Source organism: Populus nigra, chromosome 1, assembly GCF_951802175.1.
Source record: "Populus nigra chromosome 1, ddPopNigr1.1, whole genome shotgun sequence".
Classification (NCBI taxonomy): Eukaryota; Viridiplantae; Streptophyta; class Magnoliopsida; order Malpighiales; family Salicaceae; genus Populus; species Populus nigra.
This window is the reverse complement of record NC_084852.1, coordinates 46,259,596-46,272,881: the sequence shown is the minus strand read 5'-3', so window position 1 is coordinate 46,272,881 and position 13,286 is coordinate 46,259,596. Positions and strand designations below refer to the sequence as shown.

Genomic DNA, 13,286 nt, shown 5'->3' with positions numbered 1-13,286 from the left:
AGTCATGTTTAATGCTTTAACAGTAATAATAATAATAAAAGTTATAGAGTGAACATTAAGAATATATTTGGGAATATGATACAAATTGCGTTTCTAAAAAATTTAATTTTTTTTTGTTTTTTTGTTAAAATTTAATATAGTTTGTATGTTTTGGATCGTTTTGATGTGCTGATATCAAAAATGATTTTTTTTAAAAAAAAAAATCATCATTGGCATGTATTTCGGCACAAAAAGTTATTTGAAAAGCAATCACTATCACACTACCAAACACATTTTTAACCCTCTAAAAGGGATCGAGTTAGCCAGAGATAGGGTAAGAAATTGGTAATTTAATCTATAATTTTTAACCTTAAACCAATCATAACTTTAACTTTTTTTTTAGACAAGAACCGAATTAGTGGTAACTTGAGAAACACGTTTACAAAGATTAAACTCAAACCATAGAATATGAAAATTATCATATTTAGTGATATAATAATAATTATAAAATTTATTCACATTATTTAGTAAAACAAACTTAGTAAAAACTAAAGTATCTTATGGGAAAATATGTTTCTGGTGCATGAACTTTATTTCTCTTTTTTTTCAGTCAAGCACTCCCAATTTGTTTTCCTCACAGAGTATCTCAACTCTTCATCTGTCATCAATTAGGTATCCTAAGTTTTTTTTTTTCAATTAAATCCTTTATATTTATTAAAATTTAGTCAATTTTTTTACTAGTGTAGGTCTAATTTACATATTTTATACACTAAAATGGTGTTGATTTTTAGAAATTTTGATAAAAAGTTGATGAGCATAAGCATTTCCAATTTATCATAATTAAAACACCATAATCTTTAATGCATGGCATCGCACAAGCACCATCAATTTATCAAAGCAAGTCATCACATTCAAGTGGTTTAAAATCTACATTGATAGTTTGATTTACGTACAGGTCAATAATTAATTAATTATACTGGAATGATTCATAAATTAATAAAGATATATATATATATATATAAATGCATATCACACGTAGCAAAAATACTTCTTGTATGTTAACTCTCTTGAATTAATAGTAAAGTACTAGAACAAGAGAATATAAAGGATTTAAGACAAAATAAATATTAATGTAATTGAGTAATATTAAAGGTGAAAGGAGGATTCTTTTTTCTTCTTTTTTTTTCACATTTTCTTACCCTAATTAGTCATCACTTTTAACTCAACTTCACCCAATTTTAATGAAACTCATCTCTTCCTACAGCATTTATATTTCAAAATTGCTTGAAATCAATGAACAAATACGGAAGAAAAAATAATTATGACTTAATTTATAGTAGAATTAAAAGAGTTTTATAGGAGAATAAAAGTGATAAAACATTTGATATCGTTACGGTGAAGAAATTTATTAACGTATTTATTCGCTCCAATAAATTTTCTGGAAAATAATGTAAAAGCATTTGTTAACACATGAAATGAGATATTTACAATAAATTCAAATCAAACTGATTATCTGTATAGCTATTAAAAAAAACCCTATGAACAAATTAAGAATCAATGGATGCAAACTAGGGTTCTCGATGAAATTAACTTAAAAGAGAGAAAGAATGAAAACTCAAGAAATAAATAATGATCTTAAAAAGAGCTAAATCGCTTCGATCCACGCCGTCGGTGAAAAACAATAACACCTGAAGAATTCCTCCCATGCATCCAGCGATCTTCACTGTCAATTAAAGCTATAGAAATTCTTTTTTTCTTAATCAAAGATGAAATCCTTAAAATATCAAATAAGAAAAAAGAAAAAGAAAAAATCAAACTAATAATAATAAATAAAAAAAAAACCCTCTTGGTAAACGAGCATAGAATTCAATGCATGTTGCCTCGACGCTCTCGTTTTATGGGCTGTTGATGAGATGATCTTGTCGTGAGGACAGATAGTAACATCTGTGTATAACGCATGGAATTCAATGCACACGCACCCATCGAGTGTATCGAAATGAACACGTTTTGATGAGTGGCTCTCGAGGAGGAAGAAGAAGAAGGAAGAGTGGCTCTCCATAGATGCTCGAAGTTGCTTGTCCATTGATCAATGCCCTCTTTGATGAGTTGTTAGATTAATGGGGATGATACTCGTTTCTTGGCTAACAATTTGTCCAAGATATTGGTCACTAGAGTCTTTTTTGTTCTAAAACTTTGAATAAAGAGTGTTTGTCATTTACCTTCCTTGACATCTTTTCCTTCTCACCAACTCGATCTGTAGCATGCTGACACTTGAAGACCTCTTTTTTTTCAAGAGTTGCAACTTAAAACATGGATGAAGTATCTGTTTTGCAGCGTGATGGAGTATAGTTAAAATTATAGTTTGTTTTAATCATAGTTTTGAGGGTGTTTTTGTTAATTAATATAAACTATAGTCTTACCCGGGCCCACTTAAAGCTCTCCCTTGAAACTTTAGTTACAAAAAACTTATAGTTTATAGTTTTTTTAAAACTTATTTTTTAAAACTATTAATGTTAATCAGTTACTAAAAAGGTATTTGGAAGCATAGTGTTTGCTATTTTTCAGAGTGTTTTTTACTATAAAATATATTAAAATAATATTTTTTTTATTTTTTAAAAATTATTTTTAATACTAATACAATTAAAAAAATAAAATAAATTAATTTTAAGTATGTGTTTTCAAGATTTCCAAACTGCCCCAACTATGTTGTGGCAATAATATAATTTTGCCTTAGCTAGGTTAGGGATGTCAAAGTTTGATTTTTTTTCAAAAAAAAAAAAAATTCCCAGGATGAATGTTTTTCCTCATACAACATTACTATATTTTATTTTTGAAATTATAATAATAGTGGCAATTCAAAATACCTTTCATTTAAAAGTTTTTTTTTTTTAAATCATTCAGCACATTAAATGAAACCATATTTTTAATATTCAAAATTAAAAAAAAAACACAATTTACACCGGTTTCCAAATGCACCATAACTCAGGCATAGTCAGCTTGCACGACAAACCAACTGCTTTAATGTTTGGCATGTGAATACAGGATGCCCGTCACAGGGACTTAATTGAATTAAATGCTAAAATCTCAGAAACTTAATTCTAAAGATCAATTTCAAATCAATAACTTCTTGTAGGACTCTTGGATAATTGAAGCAAGAAATTAAGAAAAGCTTCCAAAATCACGTGTGATTTCAGCAGCAATATTAAACTAGTCACTGGCACGTTCAAGAGAGAGCTTAGCCTAATGAGCTAATTCTGCGCATCATCTATATATTAATCAAGGCCTTAAAGCGGTGCTAATTCTGCATTTCATGTATCAAGAAAGATTTTCACCACAACATGAACCAACTTGATTAAAAGTCACAGGAAGCGAAGACTCAAAATTCCCAGGGCGGAAAAATGGAGACTAGAAAACACTAAAAAATCCCATAGAATTGTGGGTCCATGAAAACATGGAGTAAAGGTCTCTACATATGAAATTCAACTCATTAGATCCATTGTAACTCAGTGAGACTTGACGTGCTCCTGAACAACGTTATAGCCTTCACTTGTCTCGCCATAATCCTGCAAACCAGTAAAACAAAACAAAAATGTTAACCCTAAGATGACAAGGCAGTACAAACATGATATACCTAAAAGGATTGGTACCTTCACAACAACGCAGGAGCAGCCAACAACCTTCCTGGCATTGCCCTCAGAATCAATCTTGCATAACTGCACGTAGGGACGCAAAAAACAACAATGCCATTACATAAATGTTAAGGTTAAGCAAACAATTAAAGCTCTTAATGGAATGAAACATGCAAGTTTTGGCAGAGAAAAAAGAAAAGAACATGATCTGTAATAACTATTACTCCTGCAATGGGAACATAACTTTTTCTAGTTCAGGCTAGATAACAACAACTCAATCATCGGAAAGAATAACATGATGTGGATTTCAGAAAATAGATGGAAAAAAAAGCACAAAGCAATTTACAAATAAGCTATAAATAGACTGAAAATTTTAATGGTTAAGATGAAAAAGCTAGTAGAAAAACTAAACTTACCCCAGCCCACTCGCCAAGAGTCTTAGCACTGGGAACTGTCAATAAGCCTACACCATGGTCAGCACAGAGTGCTTTGACGAGTTTGATATAGTCTGGCTGGTTGCAGTCCTCTGCCAATACACAGAGCTGGGCGGCATGCTTCTCAATCACTTTGGCACCTTCATGGAGGCCCCGGGCAAGCCCACCATGAGCAAGGGACTTTTTCAGAACAAGCTGCAATGCTGTCATCAAGTCCATGGCCTCAAGAGGCTGAGCGGGAGTCTCAGCAGGAGCAGGAGCAGGAGCAGGAGTCTCTTCACTGCAGAAGCAAGAAAATCCAGATACATCAAAATAAATAAAATACACAATGCACCACCATTATGTTGGCTATAAGGAAATAACCAATACATTTACAGTGATGTATCTAAATTCGTGTAATTTTTTTTAACACACTGTCCTTTCTATCACTTTTTCTATATAAAAAAAAAGAGGGCCTCTGGCAAAAGCAAAATAATTCAAAGAAACGCTAAAAAAACTTTAAATAATATACTGGAAGCTAAGAAATTGAAAGAGATCAAAATCCACTTGTAAGATAATCAGTTGAAATGTGACTAATCTCTACAGCATAGAAACCATCCGCAGCTCTTAAGAATAAATCAATCCACCATTTAGACAATTACCACAAGCAATAGCAAAAAACAGCATATCAAATGTGCAACAGCATTATCACCAATACGAAAAACCCAAAAATAAAGAATTACAAGTTAACCTCTAACAACTATAACTATAAAAGCTACTAAAACAGGAAAACACAAGCAAAATTGAGTTAAAATTATCATTTATTCAAACAGTTACATACCTTGACATCTTTCGGGTTTTGTTGGTGATTTTAAAATCTCCTCACTGCAAAACCACAAAAATCCAAACAAAAAAAAAATCAGATCTCAAACAAGATAAAACAAGTTCAAGAATTGAACGAAATTTGATTTAGAGAAAGGGGACAGTGACCTTTGCAAGTGAAGATGGACCGGCTGCTTGTGTGTCTGCGAAGCAAGTAGAAGGGTGGTGACGGGAGACGATAATATAACTAGGGCAGAAACCTATTAAACCCTAATTCTTAACTGACCTTCTTGTCCTTCAATTCTTTACTTGGGTTTCTTACGTGAAACTGGTCAGGGCCTTAAAACGGGCCCAAGCTCGAGCCGAGAGGAGCCTCAATAAATTGGAAATCAAGACAGAGCTTGGTCCAATAAAATATAACTATATATATAAGAAAAGGAATTAATAAATAAAGATTAATTCGTTTTCTACTCAATTTGCTATTAATTAAATAAATAATCACAATCAGATATATTGGCACCGTTGATTTACAACCTGCCTCGGATTTCATGTTGAAATTGAATTTTATCTATCGTTTAATTGAAAAAAAAACTCTAAACATATTATTTTGATATAAAAATTGAGTTAATACACCAACTCATAAATTAATTCGATCACTCACATCAAGACTTAATCTGATCACTCACATCAAAACTTATAACTAAGACTCATAACTATGTTCAAAAGATCTAAATTTTTTTTTTGAAAATAATAAATAGGATTTAATTTTTTTTTTTACTGTTTTAAAACTAGATTTGACTGGAAAACCGCAAACCTGAAATCTAGATCAAGGCGGACTTCAACCAAAAAAAATAAAAAATTAACCTGGTATAACCAATCTAAAACCTGAATTGATCAACGGAAAAAAACAGACAAAACCCATTAACCATTTTTTCTTAACTTTTTTCCCTTATTATTTTTTTTATAAATAAAAAAAATTAAATTAACTAAGTTAATCCATCTACCCCATCTAACGACTTATCCCAGATTGGTTTAAAAACCATGATTTTTTTCCCCTTGGGAAACTGATCACTTTGTGGCTTGTCGTTGGTTGTTTCCTTACCTTTGTAAAAGGTTGTTGCTGAAACATGTTGCCTTCTTGCAATACAACATTATATAAGTTAAAACCTGTTCCTTTTACAAAACCAAATCCATCTAACATGCAGGCATTTTTCCGAATCAAAGCAATTCAACGCTCTCTATCAACTCGGCGTATAAATAGAAGCAGATATCCAACCTCTGACAGCTAGAGAAATACAGCTTAAGTTGCTAACTAGCTGATGGAAAACAAGAGGATGCCCAGAGGTTGTCCAAAAAGACCCCTGCACAGCTGTGAAATACCTACAACGCACATTGTCTTAGAAGTACAACATCATGATCCCGGAGCTCAATAAAGCACCATCACTATGCAAATCAATTGCAACATTAAAAGGTTATCAATACTATCTTCGATTCATTTCCTGAAAAATTGCTGTGTCAACCTGCAATCTGCAAAATAAAATTGAATGCTTGTTGCATCTCAAACACCATGAGAAATTGGTACACGAGGAAAGATGAAAGGAAAGGAATATAACCAACCACTTAGCTATACGAGACATTCATGGAACCAACCATTCAATCATAGTTGGCTACTTATGCAAGCCATCATGAATTAAAATCATCTTCAGAATGTGCTTGAAGAATGAACTCTAATAAACTCAAAAGTAAGAAAGATTTCAAAGCCACAAAGCCAGTTTGCTACTAAATCTGATTGTTGCAGGAGGTGCCGGGAGGGAGGGAGACCAATGAAGTGAAAAAAGAAGAAAACAATTCATGTATCAAGGAAGCAGAGAGATAAGGAAAATGAGAAACAATCCAACAATCACTGAGATGATGAACAGCAAAAATAAGCACGTCCCTAGAGCAGAATTTAGTAGCCTGGAAAGCTGCACTAGCTGGCAATGGATAAAGATAAGGTGCAGTATTATAATTGTAAAGAGATCAATAGATGTTGTATCTTCATTTAACAAAATGTTTTATGTTCACCATACTTCAGAAACTAAAGCAAGTAGATGGAGATTATATTCATAGATTAAGAAACCTGTTGTACAAGAGTGTACAAGAAATTCTGGTGCCAGGCACCGACATCAAGTTGAAAGGATCTTTCTAAGCTTTCTTTTTTTTCTTCTTTTTTTCATGATCAATGGGTATTTTGTCCATTCTCAACACCTAAACCATACAACACACCAGCATACTTTTCCAAGGAGCCGCTAAAGAAATTCTCTTTCAACTTCCTGAATGTACAAGCTGTAAGCAAACTATCTGAACCTGCTTGATGGCATATCCCAACTCTTTCAACTTCTAACAACTCTGCAAGCTTGTTCAACCCTCCATGAAGACTATTGCAAAACTTCATCAAATGCTTGATATCATAAAGAGTTGGAAAGTACATGTTGATCAAATTAAAGAACCCTGCTTGTGTATCCGGTAAATTCTGGCAAGTCAACAGCTTAAGCAAGTACCCAAAATCATAACCACTATGAAATGTCACCCAGTACACGTTATCATTCAACACAATCCCAGACGACATCAAGAGCTCACCAAATCTGACAGCATCAATACCGTTTTCATTGTTCTTCTTAAAGTCAATCCCGCTCTGCCGCAAAAGTTCAATCGAATCATTTGCAAAAACATCCTCGTTCACGTTGAACTCACGGAAATTAAACTGCCAAATGCAATACTTATCCGTGCCACAAGTTGGTAAATTCCCTTGTTCATCTGAGAAGGTAAGACCCAATTGAATCAACTTCAACATATCCACATTATCCTTCAAAGTCTGGTAATGATAGTCATTACTATTCTTAAAATTACCCACCGGACGCAACACAATGCCCGGAAACTCCGTGTCCATGGCAATATAAGGGAAATCATCAACTATTTCACGGATATGCGCGAATTCTTCTTCGAGATTGTCATTCCACACCTCACGAATTAGAATAGAATCACCTTTTAGCAACAACGACATCACAAAATCAAACCCACAACAAAATTGCTTAATCCCAAATGCCTAATCAAACTAAACAATCAAAAACAGCACCGAACCCTAACAAAACCTATCAATCACCCAGCACATAAAACCAAATCTGCAACAAATTTAAAAAACAACAAACCCATATCAGCTTCGAACCCTAGATGCCCATGAACAACAAAATAACAAGTAAAGAAAGCATATATAGAGATATAAACAAATCAATGAATAGTAAAAAGAAGAAGCAGAAAATGGAGAGAGAGAGAGACAGGGAGATGGAATCCGACCTGGAATAAAATAGATTTGAAGGATCTGATAAGAGATCTTCTAGAGAGAGAGAAACAAACATTAAGAGAGAGAAGAACATGAGCAAACAAAGAAAAAGTTGTTATTATAAAGCAGAAAGAAGAAGATAGGGAAAGAGATATTTTTCAATACAGTAATTTTGTCTTTTGTCTGTTTGTTTTTTCTTATTTTCTTGTCTTCGATTTTTTTTTTCTGAGTTGGAGCCCGTATTTATTAATATTCCATTTTCATTGCTATTTTAGTGTTTTTTTAGAATTAATTTTATTTTTTTCATAAAATACAACAATAAAAAATAAGCTTCTGTCGTCTTAGTTAATTCCTCATTGTTTTTTCTTTCATTATAAACAAAGTGTGTTTTTTAAATTTGGAGATTAATTAAAAAGAAAAAAAGAAAAAAATAAAGAAACCACGAAAAGTTTCAATTTCAAGAGATTCTGTTGGAGCAGGAAAAAGGTTTTCCCGCAAAAAGTTCACGATTGTTCAAGAACATGAGTCCGATGTTAACAGTTTTGTCAGTACCATCAATGTCGCTTCTGTTCATCAGGAAAGGCCTGATTTGAAATCCTAAACAACTCAGTTATAAAAATTAGAAATATGCTCAAAACTGAAAATTCCTCAAACAACAACAATAATTATCTTATAACTACGCTCAACCATTCACCTATAAACATCTTGTTTGGAATTCTACCGCTCCGACATGAATATGAAAATTTATAATATGCTCAAGAATATTAATATCTTAACCTAACAATGCTAAAACAATTATAACAAAATAATAAAATACAGACTACAACATAATATGATATCTACTTACAAATGAGCTCATCCTTAGCCGTGACATATCGCCTCTCCAAACACATCAAGATTGTGTTTAGTATCGTGGTAAGTTTTATGGTTGTGATTTTTTTTAAAAATATTTTATAAAAAGTATTTTTGGTTGAGGTTTGTTTGGTATTTATATATATTTGGTTAAAATTATGGTTGAAATTAAGATTGAACAAAAAATAGTTTAATGTATTTGGTTAAGAATATTTTTCAAATTAAGGTTATAAAATAATTAAAAAAGATATATATTAATATTAATGGTTTTTAATTTAAATATTATAGATTTAACTACTGTTATTACATCATGAAATAAATAATACTTTATATAAAATATTTTTTTGTTCCATTAAACTATCTGCAATTCCATCACGTATGGAATCCATCAAATAAGGACTACAGTTTCCATAATTTTCTAAGTATGCAACAAAATCAGGTAAAATATCACTAGGAATAAAATTAGAATTGCGATCAAATTTTGTAAATACTATGTTATCATGTAATCTTCTTCTAATTTAATTATGTAGTGCCATTAAATAATGTTAAACACTAGTTTTTTGAATAACATAATAAAAAATAAAAAAATAAATTTTTTTTTATTTTACTAAGTCGGACCCGGTTCAATACATTTACATTTGAACCGGAACCATAAATAGTGGAGACACTCTCCACTGTTTAAGGAGAGTCGACAGAAAAAAAAAAAAAAGAAGAAGCAACTTCAACTTGTTTTCTATAACCCTATATTTTAATCGTGAATCCTACTAGATTCCACAAATACTAAATTTAATGCGTTTATAAAGAACACAAACACCGCCTCGAATACAATACAAACGGGCTACAAGAGTAGAGCTGAAAGCGTTAGCCAATGACCATGACATGCACATGGTTGTGATCGGTGGCCTCATGAACAGTCGCAGTCATGAACAGTCGCAGTGGCTGTTTATGACAATATCCCAACCTAATATTTACTTGACAAATATCAATCCAATCCGATCCGATCCATAAATAAAACTCGTCGTTTATCGTATAATGATTTTAAAAACTCATATTAATCTGTAATGAATGTGGCCCATAGATACTCCATGTCTACGGGTGGACGTTTAGGAGTATAATTTGAGGCTAGTGTGATGAATCAATGCGCCAAAATTAACATGCTATGTTTTTTGAAAAGTCAATCCAATTAATTATGCTTGGTTTGGCTACGCATTTAAAATCCCATTTTAATGGAATGAAAAACATTAACCTGATATATATGTTTTTCAATTGTTTATCCAAACAACCCACTAACAGAATACTCTTGGTGTTTTTCTTTCTTCCTTTTTATGATTTACAATATATAGTGGAGTCAGGTTCTATACATTAAGATGAACTTGTTTCTGGATCTAGTTCCAAACACCAATTATTGTCATAGCACAATCGAAACCTAAATACCAGCCAGACAAAATGGGAATCGAAACTGAGTCCAATTACGTTGGAAAAAACAAAAAAGCAAGCCTGCTTACCAACTCCAACGTGCCCCATTGCCGCCACTAAGAAATATTGCTTCAGCTGGCTCATTACTTTACTCCCTGAATTCCTCCAGAGAAGGTAGGGGTTCTCTCGATTGATCCTTCAATTCAAAGATCAATTAACTCGAGAAAAAGAGGACAAAATATGTTGACTTGATGATTTATTTTCAGTGCATGCACATATACATAGAGTGTAGGACAGAATGATACACAGAATTGACCTTATATTTGATCCCACCAATATAGCTATTATTTGATAAAAGAAAAGGATAGATGGAGTGCTCTTTGTACCCCAGAAACATCTCCGGTTGATGCATTCATTTAGCTACGCACTCGGAGAGATTTGTGCACCAGCCTAGTCTATTGGTCTACAAAAGCTTTAAATGATACAAGTTTGAACCATTTAGGTTGAACTATTATTTCCCAATACAGAAGGCACTGTAAAAGGCGTTTGTCCCTTCTGCACTTGTGTATGGGTCAAGAATCAGCAATGGAAGATGAAGCAGTAAAACGCAAGAACCTGTGTTTTGAAAAACATCGGTATCATTCTCGGAATGTCGTATAATTATTCAAAACATTATAGAAAGTGTGCGAGATTTCTATAAATCACATTAAAAAAAGGCATTCTGAGATTAAAAATTGCCAGTCATCATCATCTGTCACCTCAGAATAAGCTATTAATTCATAGATTACATGTACAATGAATGCATGCATGTATATGGAACTGTAATTATCAAATTGACGACACAAGGAACAAGGCAAAATATAACTCTTAAAGATTGTGTTTACTTGTTCTATAGCTTTTTTCTATAGAAGTTTGTTGTATAAATGCTTGATTTGTATATGTTAAAGTTTGTTTAAAGATTTTGTAAAATTATATTTATTTATAAATTGATGAAATTCATTTTAAATTTGTGACTTAAATGTTTTGTGATGAAATAAATAATGACTTATTTAATGGGTCCATTTTATATTTTGTCAATTTTATTATTGAGTTGAAATTTTCGGTAAATGTATAAAAATATAAATTTATGTAGATAATTGATAATGAATTAAAATAAATTGAATAAATTTGAGTTAAGCTAATGTTTGCAAATTTATTTAGTCTGGTAATTAATTAATACATATTATCATCAATATTCTATATAGGTTTGATACAAGTAATGGATGATCGTTCATGGATGTATTGAGATTTACTCAAACGGTTGCGCAGGATAGATTATTGTAATGATGTTTTGAGAATCAGCCGACATACACAAGTCGATGAAGATGATAGCGACAAAATCAACGTAGAATATTGTGATGAAGATGACAATGATGAAATTGAAGAAGAAGAAGACAATTCTGATTAATTTTCACAACACGAATGCATGATGTTATAAACTATAATGTAATATTTCAGAAAGAATTAACTTTAATGTAATGACAATAACATTAATTTATTATTAAATTACAAGGAAACATTTATTTTATGTGATTTTATTATTATACACAGAATTGATGTTACTGTGTTGTGTGTGCTGCTATGATCTTAAGAATATGAAAGATGAATAGATAAGAAATACAAATACAATATGGCAACATAAACTATTTTACATTGATGAAAATATGTCCGTCGGTATATTCCAGAGAGTATTGAAATCGTTCCCTTCTCATTGGCACTGTTTACTGTGTTAATTATAGAGGGTATCATTGACTGATCAATTCCGTCGATATATTTCAAAGCTCTTATTTTTCAATTGCATTGTTTATGTTGTCAATTACATACGGGATCACTGATGAAATTAATTCCATCGATATTGCCTCAAGAGCTCAGGATTTGTTCACTTCTCAATTGCACTTTTAATTATTGTTTTTTGCATACGGAATCATGGACGCATTGAAAAGTCGTCGGTGATATTTAAGGGGTTTTTGAAATTTTTTTATTAAATTAAATATTACAGACGAAATTAGTGATGAACTGAAAAGTCATTGGTGATATTTGGGGGTTTTTGAAAATTTTTGATTAAATTAAAATTTTGAATAAAATATTACAGATGGAATCACCGATGGACTGAAAAGTCATTGATGATATTTGAGGGGTTTCTAAAATTTTTTGATTAAATTAGAAATTTAAATAAAATATTACTGATAAAATTACCAACAGAATAATTAAAAATATTAATATTTAATTACTAGAATACTAGAATGCCCCAATTTAAATATTAGAATCTCTTATTTCATAACAAACGTGCCTCTTCTTCTTCTTCTTCTTCTTCTTCTTCTTCTTCTTCTTCTTCTTCTTCTTCTTCTTCTTCTGTAAAAATACCAACATCCTTTTTTTTTTTCTCTTCTCTCCTCAACTCCTTCTCTTCTCTTTTATACACATGCATGTCTTTTCCTTTCTTCTTCTTTTCTCTTCTTATTTTTTTTAATTAACATACTTTATGAATTTGTTTTTTCTTTTCTCTTCTCAGCTTTTCTCGCAATTAAATTAAGGTAAGATTTTTCTTTTTTCTTCTTTTTTTTGTTTTTTTTTCATTATATTTATTTTTTATTTTATTTTTAAAATTTTCTATTCTAAATAATTGTATGAATGTTGTTGTAGGATTTGTTTTTCATATGAGATCAATTTTGTAGGAATTTTTTTTTAATTTTGTTGTTTAATTTCAATTAAATTAATTTATTTGTTGTTGGATGATGGGTTCTAGAATAGGTTTTCTAGGTTAGGTGGAAAATATTTTTAGTTGATTCATTTATTTGTTGATGTTGTTTATTTTTT

The 13,286-nt window shown here is 31.4% G+C and overlaps 2 protein-coding genes across 2 annotated transcripts; both read right to left on the bottom strand.

Annotated features, from left to right (window-relative positions):
- Positions 1 to 3,249: 3,249 nt before the first annotated feature.
- Positions 3,250 to 5,156, bottom strand: LOC133693665 (small ribosomal subunit protein eS12-like). The gene is made up of 5 exons (XM_062114931.1): positions 5,012 to 5,156; positions 4,863 to 4,906; positions 4,025 to 4,322; positions 3,627 to 3,692; positions 3,250 to 3,542 (listed from the first exon to the last, which is right to left on the bottom strand). Exons 2-5 carry the CDS (start codon positions 4,868 to 4,870, stop codon positions 3,483 to 3,485), a joined length of 432 nt encoding a protein of 143 aa, XP_061970915.1. The 5' UTR covers positions 4,871 to 4,906; positions 5,012 to 5,156; the 3' UTR covers positions 3,250 to 3,482.
- Positions 5,157 to 6,921: 1,765 nt separating this feature from the next.
- LOC133694823 (probable CCR4-associated factor 1 homolog 6) lies at positions 6,922 to 8,326 on the bottom strand. The gene is made up of 2 exons (XM_062116528.1): positions 8,177 to 8,326; positions 6,922 to 8,004 (listed from the first exon to the last, which is right to left on the bottom strand). The coding sequence occupies exon 2, from the start codon at positions 7,884 to 7,886 to the stop codon at positions 7,062 to 7,064; it is 825 nt and encodes a 274-aa protein (XP_061972512.1). The 5' UTR covers positions 7,887 to 8,004; positions 8,177 to 8,326; the 3' UTR covers positions 6,922 to 7,061.
- Positions 8,327 to 13,286: the final 4,960 nt, after the last annotated feature.

Bases quoted from the DNA above. Each gene is read 5' to 3' on its own strand.
- LOC133694823 (XM_062116528.1), bottom strand. From the start codon at position 7,886: ATGTCGTTGTTGCTAAAAGGTGATTCTATTCTAATTCGTGAGGTGTGG.
- LOC133693665 (XM_062114931.1), bottom strand. The intron at 3,693-4,024 runs GTAAGTTTAGTT...CCCTACGTGCAG, and splicing joins CTCTTGGCGAGTGGGCTGGG to TTATGCAAGATTGATTCTGA. The intron at 3,543-3,626 runs GTACCAATCCTT...ACTGGTTTGCAG, and splicing joins GCTCCTGCGTTGTTGTGAAG to GATTATGGCGAGACAAGTGA.